The 21,615-nt window shown below is 37.1% G+C and overlaps 1 protein-coding gene across 1 annotated transcript; it reads right to left on the bottom strand.

Annotated features, from left to right (window-relative positions):
- Positions 1–2,500: 2,500 nt before the first annotated feature.
- Positions 2,501–4,669, bottom strand: LOC149149734 (geraniol 8-hydroxylase-like). The gene is made up of 2 exons (XM_089440004.1): positions 3,672–4,669; positions 2,501–3,566 (listed from the first exon to the last, which is right to left on the bottom strand). The coding sequence occupies exons 1-2, from the start codon at positions 4,575–4,577 to the stop codon at positions 2,928–2,930; spliced, it is 1,545 nt and encodes a 514-aa protein (XP_089296130.1). The 5' UTR covers positions 4,578–4,669; the 3' UTR covers positions 2,501–2,927.
- Positions 4,670–21,615: the final 16,946 nt, after the last annotated feature.

Below are 21,615 nucleotides of genomic sequence, written 5' to 3'. Positions count from 1 at the left end.
CAACCATGCGTGGATATTAGATATGGTTGGGTATGCATATACTAAATAGGCATGCTTCTGAGGTGGGCAATGACTGTCTTGGAGCATCCTTCCCTTAGGTATCATTTAAACATGTCTCTAATGAAATGTTAGGGGACCAAATCACTCTATTAGAAATAAAACCCGGTTTGACATGGGGTTCAGGGGAAGTGGCCTTTCTTCATCCAAATCACAATGGGACAGAGCATCCATTGGTGGACTTATCTTTCACTGATGCAATTAGTAATGGGAATTCTATACTTGAGCTTATCAAGTTCGTATGGCACTATCATTTGCCTTGGCATTGTAGGAGGTGTTACGATTTTGACTCTTATCTTGGCGAACACATGTGCGGGCAGGATGCCCTTCAACACCCGCTCCGAATGGCATCTCATCTGCCCAAAAACAGACTTGTGTTGTTGCTGTTGCTGATACTCACAGTTCTTCCATCTAACAATTATATCTGCGCCGCTTGGGTTTCCGGTGGAGGTCACAGAAAGCAACCTATAATACATATTCTTCCTCTTGCCCTCAGACATGACCGTGCTCGTCCCAGAGCGCTCATTGTTCCATTCACAAGTTTTGAAGTTCCTCTGTTGATCGTCCACCACATCAGAGTCTTTGCTACATGGACGGGCTCTTCCGTGTGTCTTGGCCAGGCCAGATCTCCCATTACAAGAATCCTTCCCTCCCGGTTGTGAACAGTGGAATTGTCCCCATCACCATCCAAGATCCCAAAATTTCTTGTGCCTTCCATCAATTTTGAAACAGAGCTGGAATCTGCTCGGGCCAGCCGGCCATATGCCCCTGTCTGGTAACAGAAGAAATGAAATGGGGAATTGGCATCGGCGAGTAATGGAATGGAACAGTTAGCCCGTTTTCCTACGAGGACCTTGCTATCTATTATCAACATCCCAAAGAGCACAAGTGAAACCCGAACATAACCCGACAAGCATGCTGTGATTTCTGGTACCAGCACAAGAGTAATGGCGAAATCACCCTTAATCACCTGTCGTTAGTGAGCATCAACGAATAACGTCTAGTTTTGGACAATTAATCAGGTGTGGTCAGTGAACATCAACGAATAACGACTAGTTTTGGACAATTCGTTCCAGTTAGTGCTTGCGGATCCCGTCTATTTTGCAACGGCAACAATTGTCACACAATTGCAACAGCACCTTAAAGGAAAAGCTCTGTTTTCTCTCTGGATTTAAAGGACCTTAAAGGCGTACTGCGCAACACCCACATGAATTGATGTCAGCTAGCTTCTTTGCCGAAAGCACGAGAAATGGTGCACAAATCAGAAAAGGGCTTCATTTGTGCTTGAGGGAGGCCATTCACTTACGGCAGGGACTACCGGCTGCATGTAGCACTTGTTTTCTAGAATCCTCTTTCGCTTTTCATAGCTTTTTCTTTTATCTTAATGAAGTAACTTTTCAATTTCATATTATCTTAAAGACTATTTTTGGTTTTTTTAACTTTTTTATTGTTGAATTTAAATTTCTGTGATTCATATTAAGAAAATATTATAATGTGATTTCTGTCGAAAAATCTTTTGATTAAACTTTTTAAATAATTAATTTTTTTCTGTTGTTTAGTCTCTGGAATGATTTTCAATTTGATATTTTTTCCCTTTAACCAAATAAAAGTTTTTTTAATTATTATTAATTATTTAATATAAATGATTTTAAAATATTATATATATATATATATATATATATATATATATAATACTACTTAAGCATCCATGGTCTATCGCAAGGAATGTCTTAACAGTGCATCCATTCATCGTCAATCCAAAGCCCCATGGGCGATTTTAAAATATTATTAATTATTGAGAAGTTTTTTAATTATTATTAATTATTTTATATAAATGATTTTAAAATATCATTAATTATTGAGCCGAGAGGCTTATTCTACAACCCATTATGAGGGGATGTGTAAGTTTGTCCATCTGTCCATACCCTCTAAAAAAAACTATGTTCTAAATAGAAAAATAATGTCGACTATAATTAAAAAAAATTGTTGTAAAATAATTAGAAGTAAAAAATATGTGTGAATCAGATGTATATTTTTATACTTCTGAAAAATAACACATTATATTTTATGCTATAAAAAAAAATTGCACTTAAAAAACATTAATCCCTCTAAACTTATTAGATCTGTACTTAAAATGAATCTATATTAATTCTATATCATTTAAAACATATTTTATAATATTGTAATAATACTAACATTATCCTTACTTTTCTAATAATTAAATAAATATTCATTATTGATCTCCTAACCTTAACTAAGTATGCACAATCCCATCCTCAATTCAAAATTTTACTACAAATATTAGCATTGTTTAAAAATCATGATACTCATTTTGGTATTGTCAACTTCTTGGATCACTCATCACATCAGATTGGTGATGAATTCCAACAATTTAGCTAATTGATATGACTCAACCTCTGAGATATACAAACCAACATGAGCATGACATACATTATTACAGTGAGCTACCTTCATTCTTTTAATATAGTCAGTATTGCTTCTACATTGATATATTTGAGGAACAAGAAACAAACATCACTTCCCATTATTGTTATCATAGATAACTTCTTGCATATAGAATTTGATATCTGCATAGGATAACTGCATCATTAACAATTATGCTACTCAGAGTAACAGCATAAACTAACTGTTTTATTTTCCTATTATATTATATTATGCAAGAAAGCTCTCACATACATACATCTACATGCAAGGAAAGGATGATATGCAAGAAAGGCCTGATATACATACATACGTCTACATGCAAGGAAATGATGATATGCAAGAAAGGTCTGACATACATACATACATCTACATGCAAAGAAATGATGATAGTTGGATAGAGGACTGGTTGAGAGAATGAAGTTTGACTAGTGATGCTGATCGTTAAAGAGATGAGAGGGCAAGCGCAGTGAGGGGATTGCAATTAACGGAGAAGCTCTCTGCAGGGTGATTCCGAACCTCTCACTCATGTCCATGGTGTCTGTTGTGATGCCATCTGGGAGAGACCAGTTGAATGAGTGGAGGAGAGAAGCTGTGACCACGTGAACCATCCGATGAGCCAGAGGAAGCCCAGGGCAAATTCTTCTTCCTGCTCCAAACGGAATCAGTTCGAAGTTTTGCCCCCTGTATTCCACCTCAGACTCCACAAATCTCTCAGGCTTGAACTTTGGGGGTTCATCCCAGATGGTTGGGTCTCTTCCTATGGCCCAAGCATTTACCAGCAGCTGAGTGTCCTTGGGTATCATGTACCCTGCTACTTCACAACTGCTCTCTGCTCTGTGAGGGACCAGCAGAGGCGCTGGCGGGTGCAAACGAAACGTTTCTTTCACAACTGCATGAAGATAAGGCAGGCTATCGATGTCAGTTTCTTCAACTCTTCTACGTGTCCCGATTACTTCATCCAATTCTGCTTGAGCTTTCTTCATTATGCGAGGATTTCGAATTGCCTCTGCCATTGCCCATTCAATTGTGGCACTGCTCGTTTCACTACCCGCCACGAACATGTCCTGCACATCAAGAATTTCAGCAAATTGAGTCTGACCTGATAAAAGTTGAAAATATCTCTTACACCATTAGAGAAATAGGTTTCAATAGTGAAGAATTAGACTTACATATAGAAAGGGGATAATGTCTTTCTTGGTGAAAGTTTCTCCGCTCTCGCTTTTGTATTCAAGTAACATGTCCAGAAAGTCTTTTGCCTTGCCACCGCTGTCATCAGTTCTGCCCTCTCTTCTACTCTGGAGGCGAGCCTCTACGGATCGATCCAGCAGCTCAAATACAATGGCAATATTCTTGCTTACATCGCTGCTCACCCCCTGAGGGTCCAAAATTCGGAGAAAAGGAAAGTAGTCAGCCAGGTTCGGCTTTCCCCCAGTTACCATCATTTTGGTGACCGTTTCTTTGAATTCTTCAGCGGCCTGAGAGTCCCGTCCGAAAATATTTTGAGAAAAAATCAAGTTGCCCAACAGATTCAGACTGGTAAGAAACGCAGTGTGCCCAAGATTCACCCCCTTCGCCTTTATAGAATCCTCAAAAATGGATTGAATGGTGGAAAAGACCTGATCTCTTCTGAGATGCTGCAAGGCCTCCAGTCTCTTCACACTAAACAGCTCGGTGTTGCAGAATTTTCGAAGCATACGCCACCGAGGCCCGCAGTTGTTCCATACCAAAGAAGTGTCGCTGTAGGAGAGGCATTTGGCCGCTTCTATAACAGTGCGTCCAGAAAAGATCTGGTCATGGTTCTTCAATACTTCCTTGGCCATGGCCGGAGATGAAACCACAACTGTGGTTCTCATTCCGAGTTGAAGGGTCATCAGAGGACCGTATTTTGCAGCAAGGCGATACATAGACTCGTTGGGCTTCCCCCCGAGCTGGAGAAGATTCCCAACAATGGGCCATCCGGGAGGCCCTGGAGGCAGCTTGCCTGCGCCCTTTCTTGACATATTAATGACCTTTAAGACCAACCATAATGTCATGAAAATCATGACATAGTACCAGAAACCACTAATTTCCTCCATCGCTCAAGTGCTCTCCAGCAAAACCTAAAAACACAATGGGGTTTAGACTTCAGAGAAATCACGAGACTGCGTGTGACCCTATACAAACATATCTATATGGTATATATAACAAGTTTCAGAAACTTACAATTGATGGTGACGTGATCAGCTGGTATGGCATTTCAAACAAAAAAAAAGAGCGTGCGTAGACTTGAATATCATTTTATTAATTGGAGTGAAAAGCCACCATTTCTGACTTCTTTTTTTTTCTACAGATTTATTTTGAAGTCAAGGGCTGGGATTAATTTCTCTTGGTTTCCAAAGAATCTGATCACTAACCTATTATTTGATCATTTTTAGAATTTGTCCTAAACTATTATTGTCATTTTTCCTATGTGTGGATCACAATTCATAACCTGTTTTTCTTCTTTTTCCTATATGAGGATCACCGGTCCTAAACTATTTTTTTTCTTATAAAAATTATAGATTCATTTTGAAGTCGAGGGTTAGATATGGGCGGCAATATTTGTAAAAATAATAAATTCTGTAAAAATTATAGATTTATTTTGAAGTCAAGGGTTAGATATGAGTGGCACTATTTGTAAATAAATTCTAACTATTAAAATTTTAGAAGTTAGAATTGGTGATAAGACACTTTCATATTATTTATATTTTTTTCTTAAATATTACAAGTTTATGAAGTTAAAATCGATGATAAGACTTACTTTCATATTATTTATATTTTCTTTCTTAAATACTACAAGTTTATAAATGACACTTCCACGATGTCTCCAGAAATTTAAATACAAATAATATTATTTATATTTAAACGCAAATGATATTATTTATATATTGATTAATTTCGAAACACCGAAACTCCAAGATAAATTTCTCTTGATTTCTGGATAATCCGATCACAACTTATAAACTATTTTTGTATCTGTGCCATTTTTCCTATGTGTGGATCACAATTCATAAACTGTTTTCTTATTTTTCCTATTTGAGGATCACAAGTCATAAACTATTTTTCGTTAAAGTGGCATCTGACCCCTTTGATATCCTCGAGAGTTGTTAAGGTCTCTCCGATGAAATTAAATAAAAACTTTCATGCCTTTGTCCGTAGTAGTTCTTATTTTCTCAGCATGTGCCTCTCGCGACGAAAAATCTTCCACAAGATTTGTATGGTACGTATTTTGCCAGAATGCCTCGTTGACCCATCGATCGTTCTCGTGCTTAACGCTGAAGGTTGGCTACCTAGATAAGAGATGGGTCCTCCATCTAGCTCTCTAGTTCCTCCACCATACAAGGTTGAGGAGCAACTTATCAACATGGATACTTTTTTATGGGCTTGATCGTTTGTTACAGTTTCATGTGAGTGATGACTTCTCCCACTAGACCTCAAGGCTACAATTATGTTTTACTTCAATTCTATGCTTAGTTTAATTTTATTGTGAGTTACTGTGCAATCCAATAGGGTTGTTATTTTTGTCTCTTGTTGTTGGTTTCCCTATTTTTTTGTCTCTGGGATGGTTTCCAAAGTGGTCGGCCAAGAGACATTGATTTTGAAATTTAGATGTAAATATTTTCTATTGCAATGCAAAGACATCATACAAAGAAGATAATAATAACTAAATTTTAAGGTTTTAATTTAGGGAGACATGAAATAGTAATAAGGGATCTTCAACTCATGGGTAGTTGACTACTAAAAACTTAGAGAGATATACATACTCTACCTCTACTAAATTTGAAAATATAAATATATATTTGTAATCATCAAACCCACTTAATTATATCTAATTATAGTCATAATGCATCATTATCATTATCATTATCAAATTATTAATTATAATTTAACACTTTTAATTATAATTAAAAAATAAACACTTTTATCATTTCAAATTGATTTTTTAAAATAAAATATAATACTCTCAATTTTAATCTTGATTAGAGATATATTTAATAACCTATCATATCATTTATTTTAACAAAAGGGAAAAAATAAATTAAAAATATCCTTAGCATTTGTTAATATACACTTAGTATGTCATTTTTTTAATAGAGGGAAAAAATTAAATAAAAATTATCCTTAGCATTAGCATTTGTCATAATATGGGTGGTAAATTCCCAAAATCACCTATCTTATTTTAATTTTTTTAATCAAATATTTGTTTCTTTTAATATTTATTATAATTTAAGTTTTTTAATAATTATTATTTCTAAGTTGTTTTTCTTTCTTTTGAGTTTTAAGACTTTGTATTATTCAAGAAAATTAAGATACATATATATAAATAAATTTATACGAGTACAGTAGTTCTAGAAAAAAATATCCACCTCTGTTGTATATATCAACTTAAACTGATTACATAGATATTGAATTTAAAAAAAAATGGCTCTCCTGGTTTGCATATTTTCAAACAAAACAATACTAATAACCAAGAAGAGGCTACACTTATAATACCATGACAATAACCAAACGTGCAGCCCTTGCGCTCATCTTTTGTTGCCCACCAAAAATATTCAAAAGAGACAAACCTCCATGGCGAAAACTCCAAACCTCCTTGTGTTGCGAAGAGCGCTCCAAAGCCAGCTCACAAGAGTATACCACCAACACCATATGCATTTGCTACGAGAGTCTGGGGAACACACAAAACTCACCAAAACATAAAACATCAAATACTAGAAAAGGCCATACCCAACCAAAAAACAAAGTTGTGATTTTGTATGTCATTGTAATCCCAAGGAAGAACTACCCACATAGGTCCAAACAAAAGCAAGAGACGGGTGATTAATGAAAGAGACTATACCCTTCCAGCCTTCATCCACTTTCACAAATCTCCATCCGACGAAGACATATTTGTTGGAGGAAGAGCGCTTGAATGATGAGGATCTCTAGAGTCTTCTCCATCTAACTCACAAGGGACATGGCTCTCTACATGCTTAATGTGGGCGTCAATTCCATCTACACAGAAACACAGATTCCTCAGCATCCTTTTAACATATTCCAATGGTGTGAAGATGAACTATATTTTTCAACTTGTTTATCTCTAAGTACCAAACCCAATAGTGTCTTCATTTTCCAATGAAGAAAAACTGGGTTTAGGTACTATTTATTTCTACCTCTTGAGTGTCTAGGATTTGGCACCCACCCAACCAGTTCTTCAAGTAATTCCAAATCAGACAATGACTTTCTCTCTTCCCCAACTTTTGTCTCTAACTCCCTTATCTCCCTATGCACTTTTGATGAAATTGCATTAAAATACCATGCCATAGACTCATGAGAAAATAACCTCACTCCCTTCTATCCATCTCATGAAGTGTCGCCTCCACCTCTTTTGCTCTTTTTCTCCTCCTCTATGACATCTCTGAGTCACCAATGGAATGAATTAGTGAGTCTCTATGGGGATTACCCCAAACTGTAAAAGGACATATAGAATAAACCCTATCCTTCTTGATTAAGTCTGGGCACTAGCACAAAAACTCGTCATAGTAACCCAGATAAAATGACTGAATTTTGATAACAATCCACTTGAGGATGTAGGGGGAGACACAAATTCAACCACTGACTTAATTTCCTCTACCATTGGACAAAGCCAAAACCACTCCAAGAAAACATACCTGCTACATCCCAGCAAACAGTGACCCAAACTACAACCCTTTTCCCAGACCCTGACTCGACAAGTAGATAGTACAACCCATAACAAACCACGTGTTCCCAAAGCATGACAACTACCAACAACACAACTCAATAAGAACAGACCCAAACACACCAAGACCCAAGACAAAACAAGAGAGAGAATCGACTTCCATATATAAATGAAGACCCAAAGATGAAAATGTGAGCTTTTGGAAAGAAATGCCCATAAAAATCCTTTGACACCTAATCTTTGGGATAGCTAAATTGATGTAAATATTGTAAATAGTAAAAATAAAATCCAATTCAATTCGTGGAGTTACCTCCTGGCCTGATGTGGTATCAGAGCCAACTCCCATTTTAGATTTCTAACTCTTATTCTTGCCATGAATCCTTGCCATAGATAGAGCATTCTCTGATTTATGCCTTGAATAGTCTAGTGTGTACATTGTCTATATGTACGTTGTCATAGTAGATGTGGAAGTCGAGACCTATCAAGCCTATGCTAGTGGTGTGGAAGCCGAGACCCTGTGTTGGTAGTGTGGAAGCCGAGACCTTGTACTGGTGGTGGTGTCATCCGGACATGAGCTCTAGAGCATTGGTGCCTTGAAATACTTTGGTATGATGGATATGGTGTAAGTTGTTGTGTTGAGGGGTGGAACCCACTTGTGCATTAATTTGTTTTTGAAGACTGTGAGGTATGTTTACGGTGCCTACAGTGTTAAATATGGAATGGTGCTATAACATTGAATATAGAATAGTATGTCGAATCGTTTTAAAGACTATGTGCATACATGTTGATTGAGAGTTGATATATATATATATTGCACGATACTCTGATTTTTTTAAGACTAGTTGATATATATTGTGTGACAGAGGCAATGCAAATTTTTTTTATGGTTAGTCTTATATCGTGCATGGTGCGTGAGCGTATTATGAGATTTATGCATTAAAAATGGTGTGATGAGCGGTTCTTTTTTAATGTTGAGGGAATGAATGCTTCATATATCATATGAAAGGTTGAAAATACAATGGTATGTGATGGTATGTCATATACTATGAATGGTGAGTGGTAATATTATAGGAGTGGTGATATTATATATGGATAGAATATAGCTTTTATCTTTGTATATTAAATCAATTTCTTACCTAATCAAGAAGGAGAAATAACGCTGTATTATTTTGAAGCACATAGCCCTTTCTTAAGAATGCATTCGCTCATATCTATTATGGGAGTAGTTCTCACTTGCAAGGAGAACTATCCTCAGTGGTTCTGGAAGATAAAACACACCCTCAATTTCAATGAGTTGTCGAAAGGAGTTTATGAAGGTGTAGGAGACAATGCACCTGAAAAGCCCACTTTAGACAAGTATCTTGCCATTTGGAAAACAAGAATAACAAGAACTATGCCTTGATTGCAGCATCAGTAAATGAAGAGATGAGTCACCGTATTTTTCAATTTTCAAATGCCTTTGAAGATTTAAACAAGTTGAAGGAATTGTATGACTCACACTCTAAAATTGAAGTTGTTCAATTGATGATTAAGTTGTTCAGTCTTGAGTTGAAAAATGATGACCCTCTTACCTTAGCATCAGATGTAAGATCCATTATGCATGACATAAAAGCCACTAGTGTTGAAATAAATATTCCTATCATAGCGTATGTCAAGGCACTATATCCCACCTATTCATGTTATCTTGAGTCATTTCAAGCAAGCGACAACCTTAAGGAGATTACCTTTGACTCCCTTGAGAATAAATTTGCTGAGAGAGAGAAGGCTTTTGGGAAGAAGATAACTCAGTCTACTGAAGAAGTTGTATGCCTTGAAAAAAAGGATAAGAATCATGCACAAGATTCTTCTAGAGGAAGAGGTGGCTGAAGAGGAAGAGGAAGGAGGAATTTTAGAGAAAGGAGGGGCAAATAGTTCCAAGGAGAATAGTTTGAGATTCATTGCATGCGATGCAATAGGCATGGACATGATGCTTCTACATGTAAGCTACCTTGGGACATAATTGAGCAGGAAAGAAATGAAGGAAACGATAAAAAAAACTGACAAGGGGAAAGGTAAAGCACCTAAATCCACTCATTATGTTGTGGCACATTGCAACATTGGAGTAACTAAAGACTTATTCAATGCTTCACTTTCTTCATGGAAGGATAATTAGTTGCTTGATTCAAAAGAAACTTGCCACATTAATTTAAGGAGATATTTCTTTGAAGATTTTATTGACAATGTTGATGGAGCAGTATACTTTGCAAACAAGTCAAAACCCAAGCCATTAGGGCTTCGCACCATCAGGCTCAAACTTCCTAGTCTTTCAGACTTTCATCTACATGACGTTCTATAACTCCCAGAGTTGAGGAGAAAGTTGTCTTTGGTCCACATCCGACAACAAGGACACTCCATTCATATATTTGATGGCAAGGCTGAGGTCAGAAAAGTATCAAATCACTCACTTGTCGTGATGGGGATAGAAGAAGAAAGACTTTTGAAGTTGCAAGGAACATTTGCATGTGCAAAAAACTTCTCATAAAATTATCACTATGATGAAGGTACGTTTCCATCAATTCTTTTATGGCATGCTAGATTTGGACACTTCAACTATGACAACCTTCGTTTGTTGAAGAAAAATGGTGTTATTGGTTTGCCTACAATTCCTAGGAAACTTAAGCAATGCGATGCTTGTATCTTAGGAAAGCACACCAAACAATATTTTCATGATTCTCGATCCAAAGCACATAGAAAACTTGAACTCATTCATTCAAATTTATGTGGCCCAATGCATGTTCCTTCTACAAATGGTAATAAATATATGATGACATTTATTGATGACTACACTAGAATGTGTTGGGTGTATTTATTGAAAAACAAATATGAAGCTTTTGAAACATTCAAGAACTTTCATGCATGGATTGAAAATGATGCACAATCTCATATTGGCTCTATTCGCACTAATAATGGAAAATAACACAACTCAAATGAATTTGAAAACTATCTTCACCACCATGGGATCAAATAACTGTGCCTTATAATCCCCAATAGAGTGGAGTAGCTAAAAGAATGAACAGGACAATCTTAAATATTATACGTTCCATGATGTTTTTCAAGAATGTTAAACTGATATTTTGGGCTGATGGAGTTCTATGTGTTGTGTATATAAAGAATAGGTGTCCATCTAATGCTATCAAAAATAAGACTCCCTATGAAATGTGGTATGGCCACATTCCTTCGGTGAGGCGTCTTAGGGTTTTTGGTTGCACCTGTTATACCTTGATACCTAAGGAACAAAGAAACAAACTCAGTGCAAGGAGTCATAAGTATATCTTCTTGGGGTACTCAAACACCTCCAAGGCATACCATCTCTATGATGAAGTTAATAAGAAGTTTATAATGTCTAGAGATGTGATCTTTCTTGAATCTTCCAAGGCTGACAATGTTGTTGAGTTGTAGCTTGATCGCTTGGATAGATTCAGAGATCCAAAATCTTTTCAAGAATTTGATAATGAGATTCCACATCTAGAAGGGGGGATTCCTACACTAGAACAATATGTGGGATATTCTCCCCCGCATGAAGCTCTAGCCATTGATCCAGATGACACTTTGAGTGATGTGATTAAAAGAATTGGGAGACTAAAAATATTGATTCAACCCCAACTCAGTGAACTGAGCATCCTGGGTCATCTCAGTAAGGTCCTCCAAAATGGATGACAAAGACACTTGGAAATGTTCATCCTGATGAGGTTGGAAAGACAGGAACAAGAATCTCAACTAGACATAATAGAGGTGATGTGGACGATTCTGCTTCACCTGTTGATATGGATGTTTCTTATGATTGTGAACTAAACTTTTCTACAGATTTTGAACCAACTTCCTTCAACAAAGCCACTTCTCATGATGAATGGAAAGAAGCGATGCATAAAGAATATGATGCTTTGATAAAGAATGGAACCTAGAAGCTATTTGATCCTTCATTAGGAGCCAAACCAATCAACTAAAAGTGGGTCTTCAAGGACAAGTATAAAGCAAATGGCTCACTTGATAAGCATAAATCCAGGCTTGTGGAAAACAGTTTTGCACAGAAGGAAGGGGTTGACTATGAGGAGACATCCCCCCCCCCCAAACAGTAAAATGGGCTACCATTTGGACACTATTTTCCTTGGCATCTCAAAACGGTTGGAAAGTCCATCAAATGGATGTAAAAACTACTTTCTTGAATGGAGATCTGAAAGAGAATGTTTTTATGTCCCAACCAGAAGGATTTGTTATGAAGGGTCAGGAAAACAAAGTATGCAAGCTTGTAAAGTTGTTGTATGAACTCAAGAAAGCACTGCAAGCCTGGTACGAGAAGTTAACTAAGAATCTTCTAAAACTCAATTTAAAACATTATGATCTTGATGATGCAACTTTGTTTGTCACGAAAGTTGGAAAAACAATTGTATATATTGTGGTGTATGTATATGATCTTCTAATGATAGGGAACAATTAGAGCTACATTGCATCTGTAAAGAAAGAACTAAGGAAAGGTTTTGAAATGAAATACTTGGGCTATGTTCACTAATATCTTGGTATTGAAGTAACTCAACATCTGAAGTTTATATTCCTCTCTCATAAGAAGTACACTAGAGATCTGTTGAATGGGTTTGGCATGGCTGAGTGAAATCATTTGACTACTCCAATGGAACAGAACTTAAAGCTCACATCCATTGAAGGAAAAGAATTTGAGGATGCAACAAAGTATAGAAAACTCGTAGGAAGTCTCAACTACCTCACTACCAAAAGACCAGACATTTCATTTCTATTGGAATCCTCTCCAAGTTTATGCAAAATCCTTGTGAGGGTCACTGGTTTGCTACGAAACGAGTTCCAAAGTACTTGAAGGGAACTCAAGACTTTGGACTCAAGTATACATAGGTGGGTGAATTCATCTTGACTGGATACTTTGATTCAGACTTCGATGGATAAAGAAACTGGGGTATATACTTCAGGTTGTGTTATGAGTCTTGGATTATTAGTTTTCTCCCAGAGGTCACACAAACAATAAGTTCCAGCAGATTCCACAACTGAGGCAGAATATGTGACAGCAACTGAAGCAACAAAATAAATTATGTGGCTCAGAAAAATTCTGGAAGATTTGCAGGAGAAACAAGTGCATTCAAATCCTCTTTTGATTGACAACACTTCAACAATAAAGTTGGCCAAGAACCTAAAGTTCCATGATCAAACGAATCACATCAATACAAAATAACATTTAATTCAACAACATGTCGAGGCCAAAACAATCCACCTACGACATTGTTCCACAAATGAGCAGATTGCAGACATCTTTGCCAAAGCACTTAGAAGGGAAAAGTTTGAAAGATTTAGAATGATGCTTGAACTCACCAACATCCCTTCAGATTAAGGGGGGGAATGTTGGCATCTAATCTTTGGGACTAGGTAAATTGAAGTAAATATTGTCAATAGTAAAAATAAAAGGGAGTTGGAAGATGAAGAAACCTTGGAAGATGAAACCCAATAGTCTCCTTCTCCATGTATATATTCATGTTCTATCTTAATGAAATCCAACTCAATTCGAGGAGTTACCTCCTAGTTTGAAAAAATCTAAACAAACTACTAACCTAGCCCTACAAAAAACCAAGACAAAAGAAATGGAATTATAGTCGAGGATTTATAGTCCAAAAGGAGTAGAAACAACTTTGTTAACCAACAAGATTCATGAACATAAAACACCACCTCTATGCACCAAAATGTGAACAACCCCGAAGTTATGTTCCACCTTGTTACACAACATTTTGTCACTGCCCCTATATTCCCCATTCCATGATCTTGGAGGACCTATACAGTGAACCCTACATGCTTTCCCATCATGAAGAAACTCCCATTATGTCCCTCTTCATGAGCAGAACAATTCCCTTTTGCATCATTTCCCAAAAATATTCCTTTTACCCCAGTTTACAGGACCGACGCTAATGACAAGTTCTCTCCTCACACCGATTTGCAGAGATTAAAACCAGGATTAACGTCGTACAATGCAACTGAGCCTTTTCTTAGTCACGCCAATCCTCTTTTGGATTTTTTTTTAAATATGGAGTCGAAGCTTCTAGGTCTAGAAGCTTCGTAAAAGAAGTCCGGTAAATGATTGGACTGGATGGAGCCGAGGAAGTCAGTTTGGGCTCCTTTCCCCTATTAGGATGGAACAAACCCAAGAGGTAAGGCCTCTCCCATGATAAGATGAACCATCTCCCCTCCATCCGAGCTATATAAACCCCTCCTTTTACAAGCTAAACTAGTTTTAGTCTTAGTCTTTTTGGAGCTTGAATAACCAACAAGATATCATAGCTTGTAGCCTTCTAATTTATGTTTGTGGAAATAGAATAGTGTGTTTGGTTTGGTTTGGAACTAAAGGGAAGAAGCCTTAAAACTTCCATTTTTAGGGTTATCCATGAGATGCTAGCGGAGGCGTGGGAACCCAAATACGTCGGAGGAGACCAGCAATGTCAAGGCTTTGGTTGTAATCTCTTTCTGAACTTATATGAATACAACTATTGACTGATTTCCTAAATTAAGTGTTATCTCACATTTGATGGCTTAAGATTCCTTGACCTTTTAAGTAGGTTGAATGCAATTTGTATGCTATCACATTTTTTGTTGTTGTTTGTTTTCTTGTTTCAAGTATTCGAAGGAAGGAAATGAAAGGTAGCTAGAGCAAGGAAGTTGGATCATCATCAAGTGGAATAACGTTCTAAGAGGTAGGCCATCTTATTTTATTCTAGCTTAAGGAAGTTTTCCATAGATTGTTTGTTTGTGGCTAGACCCACTCTCTCAGGCTAGAGGAATTGTCTTTGTCTACATCAAGAATTTACCTACACCACAAATTGGCAAATCCGCTGGGGAGCCAATCCTCTCGTTTGATTGATTTTCATTTCATGGTTTCATGTGAACTTTTGTAGTGTCACCTTTTCCCTTTGGTTTTCTCTGCTTTGCTTGGTTTACTACTTTGAGTTTGAAATTTACAGTGGCAGGTCTGGTTTTGGCCTTTGAAAATTTTTATTTTTTTCTTGAAATCCTCAGTTAGCGCGTTTAATTTTCTGACAGTCGCGCTGATCAACACGAGTTGCTCTAAAACAGTTACGCTGATTCCTGTAGGTGAAGATCAGGGTTTCTCCTGAATCATAACCAGTGTGTCTTGCCCTCATCATTTCTGCCTCTTAGCCTATTTGAAGGCATACAGACACTAGCCCACCCTCTAATGTGTTAAGTTTGGCCCTGTGTGAAGTTGTTTTTTTTCCTTTGAATCCCTCGATCAACGCTAGTTGTAGGCCGGCCAGTCATGCCGATCAGACCTATCCGCGCTAGTTGTAGTCTGGCTAGTCATGTCGGTCATGCCGATCAGCGCTAGTTGTAGTCTGGCCAGTCGTTCTAGTCTCCGAGTTATGAAAAAATCAAAATTTCTCCCATTCCAGTGCTAGTGTGTCTTGACCCTCAGACTCTCTTCTTCCACCCAGAAGTGACTAGGATTCTTTGTTTGCTAGTTTTGATTGATTGGTTGGCTTGAAGTTTCATTCCTTGAAGCATCTAAGTCAATTACCGTTCATTTGTTTATTTTCTCATTATGTCAAGTTTCTGATTTGCTGCTTCATTTAATCCATCTTTTAGTCGCAACATCTTCATTACTTCATTTTCAATTGACTGAGTGAAAGAGTCTCATTTGTTCTCTTATTTCGAGTGTATCTTTTCTCGTTCTGAGCATAGATTACATTGCTTGGTTTGTCGATTGAAGCATTTATGTGTTTGGTTTGTTCGATTTAGGGAAGAAGTTTTTTTTAGTTTCATTTATCATGCTTTGGATTTGATTGATGCTTGTTTGTTCGGAATTGTGAAATTTTCATTAAAAATGCTCTATGTGAAAGATTCATTTTTCATTTTATGAAAAGAAGAACATCATTCTAGTTTACTTAAGCGAAAATATTGCATTAGTAGCGTCATTGAGAAGCTAGAATTGCATCATCATAAGCATTGGAAATGAAATGAAACTTCTTTTGTTGTTAAGGGAAGATTAAGTTCATTTAGGACATGTATTAGTGAAGGATTTCATTCTTTTATTGTTGCATTGATTGTGTGCTCTCTATCCCTCAATTAGTGTTAAATTTCATTAAAGAAAGATTTCTTTTCTCATATAGCTGCATATAGGATTTTTCAGATGACAGTGGTAGGGCCTTGAAATTGAAACCTAATTCAAGATAAATCATTAAAATTTATTGAATTAACCTAAGGAAGCATTGAAACTTAACACTCAAATTTAGAGGTCTTAGCTAGAGATGTGTTCCGTCGTATTTAAACCTAGCAGCCGTCATTTTCTTCGGCATTAGATAGGGCTAGTACGAACTTGTGCTCCCCGTACCATCGCGTATATAAAGGGAAACCCCTATAGGTTGCAATCCTTTATCCATAGGAAGCCAAATCTACCACCTTGTAAATGTGATACATCGAACACAAAATTCAGGGAGATTTCCTACCTGTAATTCTCGGTTCTTCAAAAGGTATTCTGCAATTCACGATTACCTGGTAATCCCTTTTGCCTAGATTATCTTGAGCAGTCATTTTGGTCTTTTTGACTTTTTAAATTTAAAATATCATTTAGCACTTGTCCTTTCGAGCTTGTTAACTCTAAAAGCAACTAGAGTCACCTTTCACTCTTTTCTCAGCTCTTAAAATATGAAAAGGCAAAATTTTATTTCAGTGTCTTAAAAAATTAACTACCCACGAAATATTCTTGGTTAAAGTTATCTTCCTTAGTGTTTCTTTAAGGTCAATTCCAATGGCAACATTTCTAGAGTCTACTAGTCAAGGATTCCCCTCAGATGGGAATCTTGGTCCTTTTCCTTCTTTTGGAAATGCTATTGCTCCTTATATGAAAACATTGTCCCTCCCTGGGTTAACCATCGGTTTACCTATCTAGTTATTTTCGACCTCAGTGGTCCCGAGTGTCCCAACTCTTACCCAGCCATCTCCTTCATTTGAATCATGTCACGATGACTAAGGTTGACCTCTCACCTTCTTCCCCTATTTCTTCACCCTCCTCTTCTACTTCGCCTGGTGACAATTTGAAATCCAGTAACCAGGGGGCTAAGAAGAAGAAGAAGAAGTCAGAAAAGCAAGAGGCCAAACGTGCAACTATTTCTCCAAATGCACCTCTCATAGACAAACCTTCTGATCCTCCATGGAAGGTCAAATTCCCTTGCAAGTTTTGTAAGGGTGACCATCTCCTTCAAGACTGTCCTAGCATTTCCAATGTCTTAGAGGTATGGTCTAAAGACCTGAATTGACCATCCCCATCGACCTCTGGAGATCATGTCCATGCTACACCTTTGGCCAGCGATGGTAAGAATAAGGGAAAAATTAAATTCCCCTATAGGTTATGTGACAGAGAGCATCTTCTTCACCTTTGTCCTCTTATGGATAAAGCTTCCACAGTTTTGGAAAACTTTACAGCTCCTCAAGTCCAACTCCCCATTCATTATTAGAGGCTTTCTTCAAACCCTCTCCTAGTTGTTAAAGAGTCTGTGTTAGATTCATCTCTTGCCCATCTTGCTCTTCCTGAGCATGACTCTCTTGCATCTTTTCCTGACCAACCATTAGTATGAAAGAGTGTCGACTTGGCTCTGCATCTTTTCCTGACCAACCATTAGTATGAAAGAGTGTCGACTTGGCTCTGCCTTCTTCTCATCTCCTCAGATTATCATGAATTGAAGAGTAACCCTCCCATCCCGATTGTTCAAGAGAGTCCTTCTCCTATTCCTGTATAGCATGGGGGCAATCATATGATACGCCCACCAAGTAGTTTTTTTGTTTCTTTTGATTGGAGTCAATTGACTGCATTCTATCTCCCATCTTATGTGCCTTTCCAGATCACAATACAAGCCTATAATATGGTCGTACATGGCACTATGCGAGATGAAGGTGCGTCCGTTAGCATCATGTCTTCTAATACTTGCCAAGCTTTGGGTTCCCCATAGCTTGTTCCTGTCACCTAGGATCTGTTGGCTTTCAACGGAGGAACCAATCAACCCTTAGGGATCCTTCCGAAGATCCCTATTACTTTGGGAGGAAATACCATCTATATAGACATGATGGTAGTCCAAGAAACTTTAGATTTCAATCTTTTCCTTGGACACGACTATGTTTATGTCATGGGAGCTCTTGTTTCTTCGCTTTTCCATGTGATTTATTTTCCACACGAAGGGATAATAGTGACCACTGATAAATTGACGTTCATTGGTCATCAAGTGCCTATTATGCAACCATCGTCCCCTATTGGTTCTTGTTTGCAAGCAGTGCCCTCCCCGCTGTTGACTCTTAAGAAACCAATTTCCTGGCTGTGTAGAAATTGTTCTTAAGACATTAATGTTTATTGTTTATGTCACTTAGTGGTCACTTAATTATATATTATACTTTCAAATGAAGAACCTGAAACACCTGGTTTTTAATCTTCAATACTTAAGTGACATGAAAGTATTAGAATGCCATTTGATTACTGAATATAAATGCTGAATGAAGAATGCTTTGAGAAGTTAGAGACAATATGTTGCTTTTCACAGAAAATATTATCTGTAATTAGAGGAAATGTAGAAGTAGGAACTTTAAATATAGGAGTGCTCTTTTAATGGATTTTAAATTCATTCACATAAGTAAACAAAGACCTCCAGCTTCATTACCATATTTAAAGAAAGGAAGACACATAATGACACATAACAAAGAAATTACAAAATCATACCCAACAATGTGTGGAAAATTCCTGATTCTTTCATTAATCATCAACTCATATCAAAATACAATAGTATATCCCAGGTCCTTCAAAATTCGAACCCTTTTTTCCATAATTTTGCCTCTTTTTATACATCATGAAACAGTTGGTAACCACCAAAACTGCCAAACTGTTTAACTATCTTCCTAACTATCTAAGGTAAAGGGTCATTACAAAATATTACATGGAGGGTAAAAGACACCTCATTCTTCTTAAGAAAACAAGAAAATAAGAAGTGACAGAAATCAGAGTATGATTGGTGATTGCTGCTCGTTGTTCGGATCTGTGGCCTGAGTATGTGGTCCTGCTGATGCATCTTTGTTCTGCTCTATCATCCATTCCTTACACTTTCTCCATAGTGGTACATTTGACTTTGGTGCTTCCTCTAACTTGTCGAGTGCTATTCTGCAAGCTGTAATCCTACCATAAGTAGGTTTGTCAGAAAATAGAGTCTTCACCATCCAGAGAAGTTTAAAATCTTTGTTCAGGAAATTCACAATGGTGGCTCCTTTTAATACTGTTGTCCTTTCATGAGTGTTATCAACTTTGCTTTTTGCCTCAACCAGCAAAGTCTCATATGTTTTCCATGGCAGCAAGTTTCCCTAAAGATCCTAGCAAGAAGGAAGTCCAACCCTAAACCTTTTGTCAAACATGATGTTAAACTTTGAAATTGCTTCCTTTGTCTCCTCTATCTTCTTTTTAGTAGTAATCCTGTAGATGTTTCTGACAATCATTTTATTGAAATCAATTGCACATGTTATTATGTCTGGCATGTCATGCTCCTTCAACTCTGTAGTAGACTTAGAGTTAATGAAGTCTATCATCCTCTTTGCAAACTTTGATCTATCTAGATATTTTTTCTTATTTTTAATGACCACCTCCTCCATATCCCGAATTATTGTTTTTTCTTCAGATATAATCACCAGAAACTCCCAAATACCCTTGATAACCTCAATAATTTCATCCCATAGGATTTCTCTGGCTTGAATTAAGGACATGTTGCTCTTCATTTTCTCCTTTAGCCTTTTGATTTCATTTTAAACCCTCAGTAGATCTTCCCTGTATTTCTTGGCATTATCTCTTTCTCTTATTGTTTCTTCTTCACTTAAATTCAATAATTTGCAAGTTGTTTCTAACTCTCTTTGACCTTTCTTCACATCATGCTCAACCATTTTAAGCTTTGTTCCCAATTGCAGATCCTGTGTTGCTGGATCATCTGTGTTGGATGGCATTACCTGTCTTTGTGGCTTGTCCAGAGTTTCTTTAAGTAAAGAAACTTCTTCAGTCTTCTGCAACACATCTTGTAGGAGCTTTTCTTTTTCATTTTCTACTTCAGCTATCCCAGCAGCTAAGGGATGCTCACCAATAGGTAGATTCAACTTCTTTGTCAAAATCCCAATCTCTGATTTAGCAGATTGCAACAACTTTTGAACAATAGGTTGGTCATTGGGATTGACCCCTATTTTAATGATAATCTTATTTAGCTCATCAACTTGAGCATTCAAATCTCTGGAGTTAGATTTCTCCAACTTCAGCTATTGAATCACTTTATTTAGCATTTTTTTGACCTTGGCAACTACTGCATTTGTCTTATATAGATCATTTACAATCAACTGCCCAGTTTTCATATGCAGATTGACCTTGTCAAGCATTAGAAGCTTGTGAATGTGAACATTCAATTTGATAGTTTTGAAATTGCTAGAAGATCCCATTCATATTTCTATAGGATGAGAAAAAAGCAATTTTGAGTTGACTCTTCTCCAAGTCCATGGCAGATAGCAATCTTGTTTGTTCAGGGGTTACCTGAGATTCAGCCTGAGCTTCCATATTTAAATCCATCTTCTGATTTTTCTCAACTATTTGAGAAAACATACTTTGAATTAAATGAACCTTATCATGAACAAGTTCTCTGGAGGATGGTGAAGTAGGGGCACCCTCTGTCTCTCCTATTTGGATAATCAAACCAGGTTGAGCCAAAGACATTGCATCCTGAAGCTTGATTCTTTTTGTTGCTTCAGATTCTTCTTCATCTAAATCAATAATTTCCTCTCTAACTCTCTTGACCCCTTTTTAAGTAATTCTAGGGGTTTCAATCTCTACTTCTTGACTGCTTTGCAAGCCTCCATTTGCTAATTTTTTTGCTTCAGTTCTACTTTCATGCACAAAGTCTGAACAACGATTCTCCACTCTTCTCTTTGAAATAATTTGGTGAGGGTTATAAGCCCACTCAACCTCTTGTAAAAGACACATATCATTCAATAATCTTTCAACTTCCTAAGCAGCTTGTCTGGTATTTACAATGAAGGGTCCCATTGCTTTAGGCAGCTTGAAGAAGAAGCCTTTCTTCATAGGGACAAAATGAACTTGATCAACATTTAAGCTTTGCCTTATAAATTCCAGGGCAAAAAGCCTCATTGGCACAAACTTAGGTAATCTATAAGGCTTGACAAAGGCTCCATAAAGCCTAATCTTTGCATGCTCTTCAAAGATGAACCAATCCCCACATCTCACATCCTTACTCAATTGAAGACACTCTTGAGCTTTAGGAAAGAAAGTTGGGGGTAGGCTTCCATTCAAAATTTTATAAGCCACTAGAAGAAATAAGGAAGTAAACTCAAATAAA

This window comes from Pinus tabuliformis, chromosome 9, assembly GCF_031772625.1.
Source record: "Pinus tabuliformis cultivar Carrire ecotype Pingquan chromosome 9, CPIR1, whole genome shotgun sequence".
Lineage (NCBI taxonomy): Eukaryota > Viridiplantae > Streptophyta > Pinopsida > Pinales > Pinaceae > Pinus > Pinus tabuliformis.
Note: the sequence above shows the minus strand (reverse complement) of the source record. Positions and strands in the feature narration are given on the sequence as shown.

Bases quoted from the DNA above. Each gene is read 5' to 3' on its own strand.
- LOC149149734 (XM_089440004.1), bottom strand. From the start codon at position 4,577: ATGGAGGAAATTAGTGGTTTCTGGTACTATGTCATGATTTTCATGACA. The intron at 3,567-3,671 runs GTAAGTCTAATT...CTTGATGTGCAG, and splicing joins ACATTATCCCCTTTCTATAT to GACATGTTCGTGGCGGGTAG.